Source organism: Aethina tumida, chromosome 1 (genome assembly GCF_024364675.1).
Source record: "Aethina tumida isolate Nest 87 chromosome 1, icAetTumi1.1, whole genome shotgun sequence".
In the NCBI taxonomy this organism is placed as follows: domain Eukaryota; kingdom Metazoa; phylum Arthropoda; class Insecta; order Coleoptera; family Nitidulidae; genus Aethina; species Aethina tumida.
The window spans coordinates 42,940,792-42,962,049 of NC_065435.1; the positions used below are offsets into that span (position 1 = coordinate 42,940,792).

At 28.5% G+C, this 21,258-nt stretch overlaps 1 protein-coding gene and 1 non-coding gene across 2 annotated transcripts in view; one reads left to right on the plus strand and one right to left on the minus strand.

Annotated features, from left to right (window-relative positions):
• LOC126266430 (uncharacterized) overlaps nucleotides 1-21,258 on the plus strand; it is a 203,072-nt gene that overhangs the window by 167,953 nt on the left and 13,861 nt on the right. The window contains exon 4 of the mRNA XM_049970331.1: nucleotides 8,468-8,601. Within this exon, the coding sequence (XP_049826288.1) occupies nucleotides 8,468-8,601 (134 nt within the window). The remainder of the gene's footprint in view (nucleotides 1-8,467; nucleotides 8,602-21,258) is intronic.
• Trnal-uag (transfer RNA leucine (anticodon UAG)) lies at nucleotides 5,985-6,064 on the minus strand. The gene has a single exon. It is a non-coding gene; the product is annotated as a tRNA-Leu (tRNA).

Sequence of the window (21,258 nt, forward strand, 5' to 3'; positions counted from 1 at the left end):
TATGTAATAATTTATTACAGTAAAATCTTTATAGTGGAGGCATTGCGGCTCTACTTTGTGTTAATTAGAATTAATTACTACGTTGGTTTCTCCAATTAGATTCAAAATTTTCATTTCCACTGAGATGATCTGTATAATATTTAAATTGATTACTTATAGTCAACATGAAGAATAATACGATTTTTTTAAAAATATGTCGTTTATTTTTTAATATAGTTCAAAAACTGAGCAGTTAACATTCTTTTTTCAATTGTTCTTCTATATTACTTTTCATACGATATTTTATTTTAATCTGGGGTGCTGAGTGAATGGTAATACAGATCGATAAGAATCATATTTCGTTAAAAAGGTAATTCAATTACGTATACATCCGTACTAAAATCGTTTCAATCAAATGAAAAATAGTCGAGTTACAGATGGCTGTGAAATTCCAACTCAATTTCCAGATTCAAATATGACAACTGAATGAAACTTGGAATAGCTGCAACTCAGGTATTTTTCATTCAATCGAAATGATTTTAGTATCATTGGATACGTAATTAAATTTTCTGTATATATTTAAAAGAATGTTTATACATTTTCTCTATAAACTAGAGTAATAAAAATAAAAAGTTAAGTCGATAAAACACTTGTCCTATTAAGAATATTAAAATAATATGGAAGTTGCTAATTAATAAATTTATTTTATTTTTATATTTTGTAAAATTTATTAAAAAATAGAGTGAAAAAAGTGTACTTTTGCCACTTTTTTACTCTTTTACTTTACAGAGAGAATACTCTATAAATTAATATAATAAAAATAAAAAGTTAAAAAAAATGGGTAAAACACTTGTCTTATTAAGAATGTTAAAATATTTTATTTTTTTTATTTTTTGTAAAATTTAATAAAAAAAATCTTTTAATTGTTTTTATTACCACTTGTTTTGGTACAAGAAACTTTTCGCTTATAACTTATAATATATATAAATTATAAGCCACATTAATTTTATTTTTTAAATCCACCAACAAATGTTGAACATAATATTCATGTACGACAGAAAAATACTTGAGTCACTTTAATTTTGTCATGTACAATTTTTTTTGTTTTTTTTTTTTTTGGTTTTTAAAAATAATTGAATAGAAACAGTTTCTCTTCTACAGAACGTGAAAAATATGTAAGACATAAATGAACTAAGATAAATAATGTAGTGGACATAAATAAATGTTTTATAATTTAGTTTTTAAACATTTTATTAAATATTTAATACAGTCGCTCTAATTTTGCCCGAGACTGTACATATTTGAAAACTGAAAAAGTAATAAAACTTTTGTGCCATTGTTATTATTATTAATGTATGTATGTATGTATGTTATTCAATACGTACTATAGCTTAATATAATCACGTTATAATTATAAACAGAATAACAAAAAAATAAATAATAATTTATACATTTAAATGTTTTATTTTTGATTTCTTTTTTTTTTTTTTTTTTGATAATTCATATTACGTGTGCAACAATCTGAATTATTAAATGTTAATTTTTGTTTAAATTTATAATTAATGTAGAAAAAATGAATTAAACATTAGTAAATATTGTCTAGAATTAATGTGACAGTAATATTATGTACTGTATACTGTACTGCCGTCTCGGCTGTGCACGGTAATACAGAATGTGGCCGTTTACGGCCTGACGTCATTGAAGTGGCAGACCACTTATGAACGCGATAGTACATTTAATTATTTAATACTAATAAAGTGGGTACAAAAGAATATTAGCAATTAAAGAAATGTAATCAAAGAAATTTTTATTGATCGAACATTTCCACGATTTATCTTAATTAAATACAACATTGTAAATTGCTACTGCAAAAGTAAAGTTGTTTTATATTACCATTGCATGTCATTTATCATGCATTTATTTTTAAATTAGTTGCATGCACTCATGCATTAATATACGCAATTTACAATTTATTACAATTGTACCATTAATAAATTAACACAATTTTTTATTGATGATACAATTAATTGTTGTAAATAAATTACGTTGTGTAAAACACTGCTAATTTGTTTCACATGATAAACGACAATAAATATTTATAGATAGATAGGAACAATATTCTAAATGTTTAAAATCGGTTATTTTAAAAACGATATTGACATTAATCGAGGAAACAATAAAACCAATCATGTCCCGCAAAATACAAATCAAATAATATAGTTATTTGAATAAAGGTATATCGCAACTATTATTATTTTATTTGGTTTGCAATTATTAACTTTGTTCAAAATCAATTAACCATTTGTAATACAAAATTAATTTATCACGTTTTGAAAATTTAATCATCTGAAAAATGGTCATTTTGAAATTTCGCTCACGAAAACTTTCAGAAAATAACGGAACTAAAAACCCTTGCAAACTTAATTTACCAAGCAAGTTCCCTTTGAGTAGAAACGACTTTGAATAAATTTTTACTTGTAGTTGCCGGGATGTTTTTACGGTCCTCGTTGAAGGTTCCATCTAAAAGGGGCCGGCGTAAACAAAAGCCAGAACAGAAAAAAAAAGAAAACTCAAACACACAAAAATGTACACGTCCCTGACATTAATACTCCGCAACATCGCAAGGCGTTAAGCATAATTTAGTGTTATGCGACAACGGCGTACGGCGTAACGGAATATTTTTGGTTCAAGAGATAGCCAAATTGTTATTGGCCATTCAGGCGCGGCATTTTAATGAAAACTTCCGAACAAATAGGTAAATAAAAGAAATTTAATGAATACTCAATTAGCTAGCTCATAAATTCCAGGGAAATATCGCAGGTAACAATCCCGCTCGTTGTAAAGCCCTCATAAAAATTGATTAGCCATTTCCCAAAGAACGGGTTCGCTTTTTTTAACATTGGTTTTTCGTTTGTGCCTCCAGTTATACACCATTCGCCGTCCCTTTGTGTCATGCAACAAAGATAGGACAGTAATAGAAAATAGATCCCTAAATCGAATTAGCACAACATTCCGCTCGAACGTCCAATTATTATCTAAAACCAGCTTTTTCCGAACCGGGAACAATGGCAAAATTTAAACGTCGGTGTAATGCCCCATAAAATATCCGGTTTATTAATTGTCCGACAATTGTACGGGCAATCGTGTCCGAAAATCTAAAGTGGTACCGGCCCGTTAATGGAATGTAAATTAAGAAACAGGAATTGCGCCGTACAAAATTTCGTCAAAAAAAAAACATAAAAAATTGTCGAGATAAATTTTGTGGAGTGTGCAAGAGTCCCGGTTAATCTGAATTGCTAATGCGGCAGATACCAGATTGTGTAAAAGATGATATTCGTTTGATGAAAAAAATTTAATAATGCATTTGCTCGGTTCTACAAATATACTTTTCGGATTGTCTGCAGTTTTGCAATCAAAAATTAAAATACGATCGTATTAATTTTGCGTGCGGGAAAAGCGCCGGCAACTTTTTTTTATTTGCTTCTTAATTGTACAGAGAGAAAGGTAAACGGGATTGTGCCCGTGCATGTAAAATGGGCACGGAAAAAAATTGCATCTGTAGTCGAAATAATCGGATTAATTTGTTCGTTGAGCGGTTTACACTTCTGACTATCACATATAATTTCCTATAAACGTTCCTGGATCTAAATTGCTCATCACATTTAGCTGAATGATGTATGAAATTCCTGTCATATTAAATTAGGTTTGATATCTACATTTACATAATTGCTACATTTTCCTAATTGTGTAATCTAATGTTTATTCGAGTAATCAATCTTCCTTTCAACATATTAATCCTGTATGTGTGCAGATAACTCATTGTAGTAGAGAATTTTATAGTGTAGCATAAATTGTATTTTTTTCCCTTTCTCCAAATTCTTATTGTTACTGTCAGATTATGCATACAAGAGATTACTTTTCCTAATTGAGTATTTTCGTATTTTCCCCCCCAAACCATATTTCTCTTTTGTTTTTTTTTTTTTTGCCAATATTCTCGGCGGTTTTCATAAAATATTCGGTCCTTGAATATGTAACAGAAAGTTAAGAAACAAACAATTTCCTAATACGACATTCGGAAGTCATAATAGCATATAGCTAAATTGTGGAAATAGAAAGAATGAGGGAAAATCATATAACTTGGAAAATACTTCAGAAATTGCATAAACCAGTGGCGTGTCACACTTTTTTATATTATCGTATTATCTTTTCACAAAATAGATTTATTCTTTCTGTCATTTCAGGAAGTACATTTTTTATAGGGAAACATGTGTATTAAATATTACGTTTGTATCACATTGTTAAGTCAGGAAAAAGACATAAAGAACATAAACAAAATTTTATTTATAAAGTAAAATTGCTTTTATTTTAAAGAGACAGAAAAGCTTTTAACAACAAAGAAGTCATATTTGAGACATATTTTATTGAAGTTTTTTTACTAAGAACAATATATTTTATCATTGAAATTATATATTTTATTATTATTAATGAGGGAAAACATTGAAATACGTTATTCTCAAATTTAACTATATATACATTTAGTACATTTGCAGTAGTGGTCATTATTATAGTACTTTATATTTTAATTATAATTTTTCTATTTCACTTCGACCAACGATTAATTAAATAATTAAGATAAGCAAAATTCACAGAAATCAATTAAAGACCATAAATTAAAAAGTTGCTATAACTGTGTCAATTGAAAACAAAAAGTACGTATTCTTTTTAAGAATAAATTTAGACACAACAAGAATAGAAAAAAGATTAAAATATATTAAAAATATGAAATATAAGTTGCTACAATTATGGCCACTATATTATGATACAACCTCAACAAATATTACTTAAGATTATAATCTTGTTTTACAACAATTGACAAATGAGAGAAAAAAGCGGAATGCTGTGATTATCCTGAAGGAATTGTTGGGGAGATAATACATCCCTTAAAAACATCGCCTTTTCCCACCTATTATTTTCCCATAAAACACGTTAAGTTGACACTTAAGACAGTAAATAGAAGTTGAAATATGGGTTCGGGCCAAAACTAAAACTAATTTAGCGTTGAACCGGCATCCACCAACTTACACCCTCTCACAATAAACAAATCACCTTTGATAACATTAATACGAACATAAATTCCATTCGTTCTCATCCAATTATTGTCTGCGAGCATCGCCTTAAATTTATGGTATGGTGCAGGTTTACACCCACCCGACAAGCTTCATGTTCTTTTGTTTTAGTTTAACTTGCCACCGACAATTATATTTTATTTATGCAGCTGTGCCGTAATGTAATTTGATAGTTTTATGGTATTGTCGACGACGCCACGATTTAACTTGTTACACTATCAAATTCGTTTGCCGGGGATCGTTACATACGTACCTAATCTGCGCAACTTAGCTGAAGAATTTAATTTGTCATACTTGGGTGCGAGTAGGGAATTTCAATGTGTTTTTTAAGAAAATTGGTCACGAAAGGATGGATTGTGGGTTCATGCTTTCGAGGATTGAATTTGCAGACCCCGGAATAAATGCCAGACATTCTTGAACCTTCAACGTTATGACAGCTAGAATAAATTTGGTGTTGAGGACAGGGGTCACCATCATATGCAAATGGGGGAATAAATTATCACTTGTTTCTGTTTTGCAGTCCTGTAAGGACAACAAATAAATAAATAAATAAAAATAACAAATTGTTTTTTTCTGGCCTAATAATTTCTGTTATTAATTAATTAACATTATCTCGTTTTTTTTTCAGATTATTGTTTATCCAATAAATTAGACTGTTATGTAGATTAGTAAATAAATAAATGAATAAAATTAAAAAATATGATGTATTTTTTAAATAAAATAAAATAAGAAAAATCGTTGGAAATTTACACCCACATTAATTTATTTTTAAAATTGATTCATTTTTCTGATGATTTAAAAATGTCAATATGTTAATATATTTTGAATTTTATTAAAAAAATTATATGTACATGATTTAGTCAAAAATTTAAAAAAATTTGACAGCGGTGGGATTCGAACCCACGCTCTTTCGAACTGGTGCCTAAAACCAGCGCCTTAGACCGCTCGGCCACGCTGCCTTCGAACGTAAAGGATAATTTTTTAGTACTTTATGGTACAAGTGGTGGTACTGCCAATTAAGAATAGTATTAGAACGTACAGTACTAATATCAGAATATACTTGGTGTGAACCTTTATGAGAAGAACAAAAGTACTAAGAAAATTTTTATTCGATCATCCAAATTATTGTGTTTTTCATCCTACAGCCTTTTTAAAGACATTTATATATAAGGCAAAAAGTAGTATTGTCATAAAGTACTTATATTAAAATACAGTGACATAAAGTACTGGTATATTCATGTTGTGAACTCTTATTAGTAAAACAAGAGTACTTTAAAAATTTTATTTTGTCGTTCAAATTATTGTGTTTTCCATCATAAGGCCTTTCTGAAGATATTTGGAATCTTTCTCAATTTTTTATTTTGAAAAAAGATAAAAAATAAAATTTGCTTCAAGTAATTTTATTTATTCCAAGTTCCATGTTCCATATAGTTCATCCATGATATTCATATGTCCTATATGACCAAAAATCTACTATTATTTTATGACATAAAAAGTAGTACTGTCAAATAAGAACAGTGTCATAAAGTATTTATTAAAATATTCATGGTGTGAACTTTTATAAGAAAAATAGGAGTACTGTGAAATTATTGTGTAGTCCATCATAAGGCCTTTCTCAGTTTTCTATTTTGAAAAAAAAGATTAAAAATAAAATTTGTTTCAAGTAATTTTATTTATTCGAAATTTTAGTTCCATATTTTAGGTATTCTTCGTCCATGATCACTTACTTTTTATATGTCATATAGGACCAAAAGTCTATTGTATTATTATGACATAAAAAGTAGAGCTGTCACATAAGAACAGTATCATGAAATTCTTATATTAAAATATTAATGCTGTGGACTATAAAAAAGCAAGAGTACTGTGAAATTTTTATTTTGTCATTAAAATTTTTGTTTCTGTCGTAAGGTGTTTCTGAAGATATTTGGACCCTTTCTCAATATTCTATTTTATAAAAAAAAAAATTAAAAATAATATTTGTTTTTATTATTTTTTATTTATTCGAAGTTTAAGTTCCAAATTTTAGCATGTAGTCCATCCATGACCACTTTTTATGTCATATGACCAAAAATTTATTGTTATCTTATAACATAAAAAGTAGTGTTGTCAAATAAGAACAGTATCATGAAAATATTCATGGTATGCATATAAAAAAAAACAAGAATGCTTTGAAATTTTTATTTTGTTATCTAAATTGTTGTATTTTCCATCATAAAGTCTTTCTGAAGACATTTGGATCCATTATCAATTTTTTATATGGGAGTTTCATGTTAGCATATAGTTCATTCATGGTCACTTACATTTCATATGTTACATATAAATAAAAATCTGTTGCATACAATAAAATGTTACTGTAATGTAATCATACATTTTCTCTTATGTAACATGTTACTTTTCAATTCCATTAAAATTAGCATGAGAAATTGAGTGTTTGATCTTAAATTAAATTAACCATCTCAATCCTTGCTCAAAATTAGTTACACCCACACATTTCCTACATCCCACTCGTCGAACAAAGTTCCATAATACAATGAAACATAGCCGTGTTGCAGTATCGGATATTTCCACAAATTACCGCCACTTCCCATCTGGAGCACCGAGTTCTGGGCCACTTGTTAAAGATCGTCCCCCCAATCATCTTTCATAACGCCACCAGGGTATATATTACGGGGTCGCGGCCGAGCGCAGACATAACTGAGACCTCCGGTTTGATATATCGTCCGGGTTGTTTATCATAGAGATCGCAGCGCGACGATATCGCCGGAGTTGCGGTTTTTATCGGCGGGGCTTTGGAAAAACAGACGCGAGGGGATGTTGCGCTTGTCCTGCCCGGTCTTACGCAGATCCCTGTTTGTCTTGGCTGAAGGGAATGCGAAACAAATGTGTCCGGGTATCGGCGCGACTCCATACGACGAACTTGTTACACCCGAAATTGATTTTGAAGAACGATCTCTATTTACCGTTTTTTGATGCCGTATAAGTAATGCCATATGTTTGTTTATCCTTACTCCTCGATGGAGTTATTTGAGTATCAGTTTTAACTCAGGGGAGCGCAAACTGCAATTGTTACGAGCTTTATTTACTTTTGAATGTGGACAAAGTGGTTTACTCATAACGTTCCTCCATAAAACCTAGAACAAATATAAAATATACGTTAGTCTTGGTACAGTAACACGTCGAACGGCGTGACCCTTTTAAAACTAATGCGCCAAATCGCCGGAATCAAAAATTAGGCAAACCGAAAACGGTGTGCCCGGATTGATTGAACGACTTACATATACATGGTTTTGGGATAAAACGACCGTTGTGGGGATTGACTGTTCAGTTGGCAGCTCACGTGTTGTTGTTGTTTTTTTTTGCAGTTGTCCCTGTGGGGGTTCCGAATGTGACAGTCGATAAAGCGGGATTGGAACACGGCGGTCCCCTCATCGCCGACTGTCTAGCGCCACCATCCTTCCCCGCCGCCAATCTGACGTGGTACGTCAATGACCAAAAGGTAAGTGATTGATCAAAATAAACGGGGGTTCGCCCCGTCGGCGATAATAAATCGTCTCTGCGTGCTAATTTGATCGAGCACTCAGAGAAATGTGTCCGAAATGTGACGTTTATCAGTGATTTAACAGGAAAAGGAACACTAGTGTACGTGTCCGCCGACTAGACGGTATATTTTCAAAGGGCTTTGCCGTTTTACGGCACTGTTTTTTTACGGTTTTGAAGCCGTGTCAACGCTTTTTCATTTTTTAAGTACAATGCGAAGTTGCAGTGAAAAGGATTTTTATGCCGAATAAATTTGCCCCATCAGTTTATCACTGAATGAACAATAATAACAATTTATTTTATTTTTATTAGCGAGGGCAAGAATTTATATAAAGTATTCTCAAATTGAATTGGATTTAGTTTATTTAGATAATTTTACACTGAAAAAATTTTTTGTCGAATAAATTGGTCCAATCAATTTATCGATGAAGTACTTAGGGATATAGAGATAAAATTGTATATAAATTATTTAAAATATTTTATCATATGAAAAAGATTATATTCATATTTTTTTTGGCTATTAAGGGAAATAATATGAGTAAAATATCCTCAAATTGAATTTTATTCAGTTTACTTGGACAATTTTACATTGAAAATATTTTGTATGTCGAGTAAATTTATCCAATCGAATTTGTATCGATGAAGTACATAATTATATATAAAGAAATAAAATTTGATATAAATTATTAAAAATAATTTATTTTCTATTATATGAAAAAAAATGTTAAAATTTTTTTATTAGTTATATGACAAAAAAATCCAAATCCAAATTTGAACTGAATTTAGTTTATTTTAACAGTTTTGCCTTGAAAAGAATTTTTATGTCGAATTTATGCTATCAATATATCAATAAGCTCCTTAATTATATTTAGAGCATAGAAATACAGTTGGATCTAAATTACAGTTAGTGTTAATTACAACTTGAATCTTATGTAAATAGAACTGCATTCGTTATTTAATTAGCAAATACACGGTTCCTTCCTCCTATTGTGCTAATAAAATAAATTGTAATTCAGTTTATTTAATTACAAATCTTAATTAATTTCCTCTAACCTCTGAATTAAAATTTAAATAGTTATCGTTATTGTTACGAATCCATGTTACGTAGTTCGTTAAAAAAATTCCATCAGCGGACACGGATATGAAAAGCATTTTTATGTTTGTTTTTCTCATTATGTATCATCAGTATTTTCCGTTAATTAGACGCATTAATTAATTTCAAATATAATTGGACAAAGTATTTATTTATTTTTGGTTACAGTGATAATATATTAATTAAAATTAAACAAACTAAATGCTATTTATTATTTCTAAACTATGACTATAGAAATTTAAATTTAAAGTTAGTTAATAAAACAAAATTTAAAGCTGCAAGTAATTTTTAAACGCAATTTACTTTTTTCGCGTCCGATTTTAAAAATACAATTTAATTAGTTTTTGAACTGCACGTTTATGAAATAAAATGTGTTGAACACATACCTAAAATTGAGCCAAATATAGATTTTACAAATTAAATTTTAATTTTAACGGTTTGAAACGATTATATTTGGTGCAATGTGATTATTTTTGTTTTCTCACTGATAAAAACACTCGTATAATTTATACTAAATAAAATTCGCTTGCAAAAGTATAAAACAATTCTTGCTTTATTGTTTAATGTTATTATTTATCTTTTACAAAAAAGTTAAATAATTTTTTAAGGAATTCAGTCTAGTATACTATTATCTATTATTAAAATAATGTATTAATTAAAGTTTTCTACAATTATCATAAGATTTTTGTACAGGGTGTCCCAAAACTTTGATTATTATAACTATTTCGAGGCGAGTTAGAAAAAAACTGACCTAAGAACTGAACTGAAAATATAATAATAATTACTTTGTTTTTTTTTTCAGATGTTCATGTCAAAAATGTTTTACAAAAATATGTAATTTCAGAATATATTTCGAAATTTTTAATATTGTCGTATGTGGATCAAAATTATTATATCACAAATTATATATTTTGGAAAATTTGATAATCCACACACATTATCACGAAATTTTTAAGATATTTCATTTAAGTCAGTTTCTGATCTGGTAAATCCTGTAACAGCAAATTTCAGCAATTCCCATTTCCTCCAGGGTGGATCTAATTTCAGTTGACGATATTTTACTGGCATCCAATTTAAGTACTAAAGCTCATATTTTTAATATAAACTAACTGAAAAAAGTTGAGCATATTAACATATTTCGACCAAAATATAAATTTAATCATACATTTTCAATGTGTATGATTATTTGTGAATAAAAACCTAAAAATGAAAATAATATATTATAACTTTACACAAAAAACAACGAAGTCCAAAAACCGTATCATAGGTTTCAGTCGATATTTAAATATTCAGGTTGATTTTAACTCTGTTCAAGAATTAACAACCAATTTCTACTGCATTTTCTTAAAAGCATGCAGATACGTCATTTATCAGAAACTGACCGATATCGTGCTGTAGAAGGTTCAGGAAAAAGACATGAAGAATGGAATATGGTGATATTTACAAATGAAAGCAGATTTAGAATATTTAATGATAAGCCAGTTCGAGTTTGGAGACTTCCAAGTCAAATAATAAATCCATGTTATGCGCAAGAAGTTCACGCATGCCAAATTGGGTCTGTAATGGTGTGAGGTGGTATTTTTCTAGGAGGTAGTCTTGTTGCCTGATCTGAATTGCATAGAATATGTCTGGGATATGCTTGGAATATCATTTATTGCTCACCAGCCAGAGAATTAAGACAAATTCTTCCAGAATTATGGTACGCTTTGGATCAAAATCATCTGGATGAACTGGCAGAAAGTATGATACGTAGGGTACAAGCTGTAATAGGAAGCAGAGGCGTAATTTAATTTAAAACAATCGTGTATTTTTCATTTTATATGTGGAACAAAATTTCTTATTTATTTTGTAAAATAAATTTTAAGTTGCCTTTGGTTTTTTTTCTCATTAATATTTATTTCTTTTATTACAATTCTATAATTACAATTTTAATTTTTAATAAATAATCATTTAATTCCAAAATAACGTGCTTAACTTTTTACGATCAGTTTATTTTAAGAATATTAAAAATATGTATGTTATAATAAATAAATTCAGATTATAACAAAACTGTTATATTTCCATTTTAACTTTATTTCTTTTGCATGAAATTTAATTAGTTTTATAATTCTACATAATTTTTCTTCTTTACGTCTACAAATATGGTACAACTGCGTTATTAAAGAATGCAAACAATACACCGAGGCCATTTGAACTCGACTTCCTCAGAACCCACTGCAAATAAGTAAAATTACTTTGATGTAACAGTTGCAATACTTTGTTTTGTAACTATGCGCAACTAACGGAATGATTATTGAAATGAATAACATGCGAAAACATTAAATCCCACAAAGTATTTTAACATCATTAAAAACGAGAAATTCTGTCGAGTGGAAAATAAAATGTGAAGTAAACTTAGAAAATGCGCTCCAGTACATGAATAAAGGTCTAAACAATGAATGACCTTGCCGGTTGGTGAAATTCTGACCGCACAATTAATACTTTTGATGCCCGACAATGAAATTTTGACGCCCCAAAATGCTTTTGACACATTACCCCCGGCCCCATTTGCATACAGATTGTCAAACGCAGAAAACACGCCGCACATTCGTACACGTAACAAGATTATCTTTTGCGTTGCGCCGCTTCAAAAAGAAATCTATATTTATGAAGCTGAATAAGCTAATTAAATTGATACGACACGGAAACTGGCCGCAAATGAGACGGGCACGCGGCATGTAACCACTGGTGTTGATGCAAATTAAGTTGATGATAGGCGGCCTGCAGGATATGTATATACATATACCGTATCAAAAATGATGAGCGTGTCTACTCGCATATTGAGACGGAACATCAATACCCCTTTGTAAACAAAAAGGAAAGATATACATGTAATTATGTGGGCGGGCCGAACTGACTGGAGGGGATCATTTGGTTTTGCTGCGTTTAGCATGCGGTTCGTCTCCGCAGACGTTGTTTTTAGTATATTTTATTTAATTTTTGGGATACATTTTTATTTTGAAAAAAGTAGTTTATTTTTAGAATACTTATTTTTGTTTTTGATATACCCTCAAAAAATATTTCATTTTACAGATTGAAAAGTAAACAAAGTTACGGAATTTAAATGGAGCATCCGAAGAACTCGAACTACATCCCCACGCATACGGAGAGTTACTAAATGCATTCGCAAAGATTAATTTACATTGTGCGCCGGCGCGCACCAGCACGGCGCATTGTCTCTGAGAGTAGGGATTCTTACTACCGGGCAAAACTTTTCTCTCTTTGTCGTGCATCCATCTCTTACAACATCCAGACACGAAGAGCATTTTTCGTACGGTATATGTGGCGCATCGAAAAGAGTTCCGATATAATTGAATTTTTTCGGTTGTTCCTTTGGCTCACGCAATCAATTCGGATTGTAATGGAGATCTAACTCGGTGTTCGTTCCGCGGATACTTTTACATTTGCCATTTTCACTGTTATTTATCATTGTCAGTGTTTTCGCTGCGGCCGACGTTTTTTTTTTTTTTTTTTTAAAGTGCTAAATTTATAATTCTGACGGTGGATGTTTAATAACTAATATATTTCATGATGTTGGCCGCCGGTTTTTTGCACCTCAGAACGCCATTTATCTATCGATACCGGAACGTTAAATGGAACACACATTTATTAATCCGAAAACTTCGATTCGTGGCATGAACGTTCGTTTATTATATGATTTTTTTGTTGTTGTTTGGGCGTAAACGCATTTTTATGCGCGTAAACCGACTTTACTGGCAAATAACTTGCACATAAATTCGCACGTTGTTCACATTATAAATTTTAAAAAGTTATCAATTCGTAAAATGTTTAACTGGTTCTTTTTTGTTTGCTTCTGCATAAAATAGGCGCGAATGAATAAACGCAGCATGAAATTAATTCAATTTTAACCTACGCAGTTTATCGAAAATAATTGTTTTAATTACTAATGCGTTTATTAAATAAAACGTTCAAAAATTGATTCAATTCAAATTTTTTCCAAATATTTGTTCTCAAACAAAGGTTATTTTTTAGTAAATTCATTTTAAAACTCATACTCATATATACAAATTAACGATATTAATTAAATAATAAAAACTACAATTTTGTTTATATTATTTCACTTTTTTCAGTAAAAGTATTCAAGATATACAATATATTATTTAAATTATTATTTTTTATATTATTTATTGTTATACAATGTAAAAATACACATTTAATTGAATATACTGAATGATTCATTTTTTCTAATTTTGTCCTTAAAATTTTAATGAATACATCAATTTTTGAACTTAGATTGTATACAAATTTAACGATGTTAATTAATTAAATAAATAAAAACTACAATTGTAGTTGTTTTTTTTTACATTATTTAGTTAATTTAAAAGTTGTATGTTATTTTCTTTCAAGGTATATAATAAAAAATATATTGTTTAAATTATTATTTTTTATATTATTTATACAGTACAAAATTACACATTTAATTAAAAATACTGGATGATCCATTTATTATATAAAATATTTAAAAATTTATTCAATTATTTCATTTTTTTCAACCTTGTTGTTAAAATAATGAATACATCAATTTTTGAACTCAGTTTGTGTATAAATTTAACTATATTAATTAATTAAATATACTACAATTTTGTCTATGTAATTATTTCACAAAACGAGGTTATTTTATTTCTTTTAGTAAATTTAAAACTTGTATGTTATTTTGATTCAAATTATACAATATAAACAATATACAACAAATAATATATTGTTTATATTATTACTTATATATAAACATACACATTTAATTAAATATACTGGGTAATTCGTTTATTATATAAAATATTTAAAAATTTATTCACTTATTTAATTTTTCATAAATTTGTTTTTAAAATAATTAATGAATACATCAATTATGGAACTTAGATTATAAACAAATTTAACCATACTAATTAATTAAACAAAGAAAAACTACATTTTTTATGTAATTATTTCTCAAAACGAGATTATGTTTTGCTCTACATTTTTGTAAATTTAAAAGTTGATGAAAATGTTTATTATTTTCTTCTTCAAGATATAATAAATAATATATTATATTATCATATATTATATAAAAGTACAAATGTGATTAAATATACTGGGTGATCCGTTTATTATATAAAATATTTACAATTTCATTCAATTATTTAATTTTTTTAACTTTCTTCTTAAAATAATTAATTTTTGAACTCATATTGTATACAATTTTAACGATACTAATTAATTAAACAAAGGAAAATATAGTTTCGTTTAAGTAATTATTCCTCAAAACAAGGTTTTATTCTACTTATTTTAAGTAAATTCAGAAATTTGATACAGTTGTTTATTCTTTCAGATCATTATTATTATTATTATTATTAAGTATACTACTTTTTATTTAAATTAGAATTATTATTATTAAATAATATAATAAGTATGCATTTAATTAAATAGTGAAATACTCTGATTAACTTTATCTACTAGCACTCCATAAATACGGTTGCATTTTTAAATTCTACGTAATATTCTGGACTTAATGCAGTTTGAATCGTTTTTTTATCTTCTTTTGTTTTTGAGATATTTCACGTTTTTACAGAATTATTTTTATTATTACCGACAATCGTGTTGTAAAATTAATTTTTAGTAGAAACATTACAATATAGTGTCTATTTACGTTCAATTTTCTACTTTAAGTCTCTATAATATTATTTTAAATGGAACCATTATAAAATGCACACCATTTGATGCAGAATTTTATTCCCTATTGATATAGTTTTATATAATCTAAACATAAATATTTTACAGGATGTTTGTTACTTCCGTTTACTTGTTTAACCTTTCAAATTGAACCACCATTTTCGTATCATTATGTGCAGAATTTCATCCTTTATTGATATTTTAGCAAAAATGTATACCATAACATATCAATAAAGAATAAAATTTCGCGTCTGATAATATCACGGAATAAGAATGTTAATAACATTTAAAGAAGTAAAAAGTAAACGGTAATATCAAACACCCTGTTTAATATTTTGGAATAATATTAAGAGCTTCTGATAGTAGAGTAGAATAGAAAATATTCAAAATTAATATTTATTGCAAATTAATATTTCGTTTAGTTTTTTTATAAACCTCTAATGAATCATTGAGGTGAATCACACGGTATGTTTCATCCTATGTTTTTTTTTTTTAAATAGAATCGTTATTTGGATATCTGAATTTAACTAAATCGATTGTGATCCGACCAGTGATTTTAAATTAAAATCATGGTTTACACCAATTTAACTGACGCCACGAAATGAATTTGTTACAAAACCACTCTAGAAAAAAGGTTATTTGGTAAATTCGTATTTAACTTACCTCATTTATTTATCGAAGATTAATTAGAATGCTAAATTACACAAATCTATTTATTTCGTTTTTTTATTGTGCCTTTTTTCCAACTAAAAAACAGCTTCTTTCACTTGATTATCACTTTCATTAAACACACCCGTTTATTTATTTTCTGTGAAATCGGTTCACATTTAATTAAAATCTAGATTGCCGACGCAAACTGACCCGACGAATGCACGTCGAGCCCAAAATGAATTTAATATTAAAAAAAGGTCTAAATAATTAACATTAATTGTGCATTCACACGTAACACGAGCAGTCCGGTCGGCTGTCACATATCTCCATTGTACATAGATTAATTTTGAGCAGTCATCGGACTTAACAACTTTAACATTAACGGTCACAGTGTTTCTCTCGATTTAGCCGTCCCACTCTTTGACCTGTAATTAATCGAATCGAATTATGTTTTATTGCGTGGCCTCTCTACAATCGTCCAGCGATCCGAACAGGACAATAAATGAATTAAATTTGTAGCCGTTCATAAACTTCAAATGATCGTGAAGCGATACAGGATTTGTACATACGGCCGTAATTAGCTCTCCACTACGTCAGCTTCCCCGAAGGGCACTTGTGGTTGAAGTTGACACCACTTTGTATAATTATTATTCAATTTGTGTTCATTTAACTGGTTTCCTGCACCATTAACCGTCCAGAGAAGTGTAATTAAATTACACTTTTTAAGTTGAGAGCTGCTCTTTTTTTTAAAATCGCCGTGTTAATTTTATGGCTGAACCACCTTTTACGATTCACGATCCACGTTCCTGGATTAATGCCGACTGGATGATAAATATGGATACTTTAATCCGTACATGAGATTCAGGTTATTTTTTTGGCATGGTTCACCTCACGGACAATTATTTAAAAGCCCCATGTTTACACAAATTTACGTTTTTTTGATGTATATTTGATAGCGGTCTTTATAAACTTTAATGTGTGTTTAACAAACTGTGTACGTTGTCATATTGGCACTTTTAATTGTGATTTGTCGCTGTAAATTGTGATTTTTAAATATTTTTTTATTTGAAAAAATAAATATTTTATGGTAAAAAAGTTCCTAAAAAAGGTTTGTACTTTCTGAAAATCATTTCAGTTAAATTATTAAAAAATTTAAATATACATTGTTTTAATATTTCGTATTTTTAATAGATTTAATTTTATATATATTTAGTAATTTGATGTTTTATATGTACGTAAAAAATCTCAATTTATGTGATAGTTAATATTATTTTACTTTGAGTGTTTTAATATAAAAAAATATTTTCAATTTAAGTTTCATAAAAATTCTGAGTGATAAAATAACAAAAATTTTCAAGAAATACAAATTTAAATAATTTAAGAATTATAAACTAAACGTCTGTAACTTAAAATATAAATATAGTTTATAAAATACATTTGATTATAATAATTATCTAAGTAGAATCTAAAAACCTAAAGAATCTAAAGAATCTAAAGAATCTAAAGAATCTAAAGAATCTAAAGAATCTAAAGAATCTAAAGAATCTAAAGAATCTAAAGAATCTAAAGAATCTAAAGAATCTAAAGAATCTAAAGAATCTAAAGAATCTAAAGAATCTAAAGAATCTAAAGAATCTAAAGAATCTAAAGAATCTAAAGAATCTAAAGAATCTAAAGAATCTAAAGAATCTAAAGAATCTAAAGAATCTAAAGAATCTAAAGAATCTAAAGAATCTAAAGAATCTAAAGAATCTAAAGAATCTAAAGAATCTAAAGAATCTAAAGAATCTAAAGAATCTAAAGAATCTAAAGAATCTAAAGAATCTAAAGAATCTAAAGAATCTAAAGAATCTAAAGAAGAGAATCTAAAGAATCTAAAAAATTATAAACAATTATGCGTATGTGTTATTTTTTTAATACTAAATATTTATCAATTACAAATAATTTAATATTTTCCAACGATGTACAAAAATTAAATTTATTTTATTATACACTATGTGGTAAAAACTTTTTCAGATAAATTGTAACCTTGTATACAAGAAATAATTTAATCATTTTTATTTTTTGTATATTTTCTAAATAACATTAGAATTTTTCAGTAATTGAATTTTGTAGAAGAGACTAATAATATTTACATTTTATAATAAACAATAAAATTTAGTAAACATATTTATATTTTCGATATAAAATTTTTTAAATTCGTTAAAGTCATTTTCTATTTAAAATATTTGAAATATTGAGAATTTAGTAATTTAATAATTCTTCTGTGAAATTTAATTTAAATAAATATGTAATTAATATTATATACAAAAAAATGACTTATTTTTTGTATAATTAAATAAATAATAAAATAATTTTTCAATAATCGGACTTTTTTGGAACTTTTAAAAATTAGATTATTACAAGGAATATAGAGTATTTTCCTTTGTTGACTGTGTTTTCTGTTATAAATTTCTCAATCTCCTTTTGATCATGAATATTTGATATATTTAGTGCCCGTATATCTGCACACTGCGATTTTTAAATATGTTTTTTTATTTGAAATGCAGAAACACATAAATATTTTAAGGTGGCAACTTTCCATCGACGCGGGAATACTTTTTTTAAAAATCATCAGTTTGATTAAAAATTGTTCAGAAACTTTAACAACAAAAGTATCCATTTGCTAAATTTTAATATTTTAAGGTCGCCAAATTACTAAAATATTCACTTACCGTCTGTGATATTTTTAAAAAATGTGAATTTAAATTTAAATATTAAGTCACTTGCTCGACTCTCAGCCTCGCTTGTTTTGAATATGAATATTTGATATATTTAGTGCCTGAAGGAGTTTATTATGTCGCAATGATAACCCTCGAACGAAATATTTATAAAATACAATGGAATCTTTTCGTGCAACGAAGTCATAGAAGGAAAAGTGCGAATTTTATATTCGAACAGCACGCGGATACAAAGGGACACTAGAGAAATAATGAGGCGGGCTGACGTACGAAAAAAAAAAATAAAAAAAAACAGAAAAATAAAGCGATATTAAAAAGCGAAAGTAAATTGCCGAGTTGGCAGGTCCCGTCAATATCAAGCTAATTTCTGCAGCCGTTCGGGGTTTTTTACGTCTGTCGCTTCCGCCGCTGGACATCGTGAACAATACAAGGAACGGTCCTATAAAGAGCTCACAATACGGAACCATGGCACATAAATTACTAAACAATAGGAGGGGATGTTTTTAAAAATAGATAATATTTCTCTCCGAGGTCCTTTAGCGGTATTGATTGGACAGTTTTGTTTTCAAAACGGATTTCTAATTGAATTAAACGTGAATTTTTTATTGTCCTTGTGGAAATTGAATTTCTTAATCTATAATAAAATATTTACCTCATCTGGGACCGTCACCTCCTTCGGGAGCAAGTTAATTGGGAATTTCCAAGTGTTTATTTATTTTGACAAGATAAATGCCGAATGAAATACAAATACAATGTACGTTTATAACTTCAAACGTTTCAAATTCGCTAAATAGTTTCCAGCATCCAAGGCCAATGTTCCAAGACAAAAACTTAATTCAAAACCATGAGCGAACTAATAAATGGGCGCCCTAACTTTCACGATGGAAACAATTTATTAAATGATTATTACAAAAATCACTGTCAAGATTTTATGGCCACTTTGCTTTTTAGTGGCAATAATCAAAACGAATTCGCCTATTTTTAGATATTTTACGGCCGGAACCCGAATTACATTTGTACTAATCCATCACAATCGCCCGAACTTGTTACTGGCGCTCATTCATTATCTGTAAGGACAGGCATCTTCTTCCTATTTTTCCAATCAACAAAGGCTGGCAAAATCAAACGTTCTCAATTAAGTTTTTCTGTCGTTCCATTTTACTTCTTCGCCTCGAGATACGTAAGGGCTTAGCATAAAATCGAGCAATACGTGAATCAATTTAAAAACTACCCGCGTGAAATCATGGTTGCACCCAAATTTCAGGATTGTTAATTAATGACAATGCACAATCGGGATTTTAATACTCCGGATGCCTTTATTGAAATTGCTGCTTTTATTGCTTGTAGCGAACATCGAAAATTCTTCATATATGAAATTTTATAATGACGTAATTAAAATGAAATTTTACATAATTGTTATTTGTAATTTCGTTATTAAAGTTTTACGATACAATAATAAAATTGATGAAAATTAATTAAAATTAATCTTAGAGTGGAAATTTCTGGTAATAATTTCGGTCGTCATAAATGTCTCCATAAATTTCTACGAGTAGGAAATCGTTACATTATAATGGAATAAAACGCCATGCAAAAATACTTAACAAAATTGTCTGTCCCATCATTCAATTCAACGTAGGATATATCCTTTTCAATTTTATGCTTCACTTAGTTTCGGGCAATATCTGTAATCTACATGTAATTTTATCTGACAACATATCTTTGGGACGTGTACTTTATGGTAGTAGCAGTATCAATTACTTTGACATTAGGCAAATGGCTTCGATGCCTCTGCATATCCATATTATAATCGAAGGGCGTTTTATCCAAACATCATTTATTGGTTACATTATTCGACAATAAAATAATCACACTAGTAATGACACCTTGGCTGGTACATAAAATGGCTGAAATTCATTTAAAAAACAAATACTTCATTTAAAAAATATTGACACCCCATCCTCTTTTGCCTTCCAACCAGCGACATATAATGGGTAATTTTTTTCTGATTGTACAGTTCCAGTTTTTTTGTGGCACCGTGACGGCAATAAAGCTCCCGAACTTTATAGTTGCATAAACAAGAGCAGAAAAATAAAACCTTTGATAATATTCTTATGTCGCCGCCGCAAACATAAACCGGGGAATAAAAGTTTATCGGGAAATTTTATATGGCGGGCCGTTAACGAAAATAATTAATGCAAGTCACTAACTAAACATGGACCTAAAATAAAGAGGGAAATTTTTTATCCACGTGTACGAACTCCCGTAATATATAGTACTACATAAATATGGAAGAGGAAAGACGGTCATATTTTTCTTGGCAGAAAACAGTAGAATAATTCATATAGAAGGGAGAAAATTTATATAAATTAAATGAATTTAATCTACACTATTGCTCATATGCAACTTTAGAAAGTATTATTATGTTTCTCTACATTTGAACGATAGT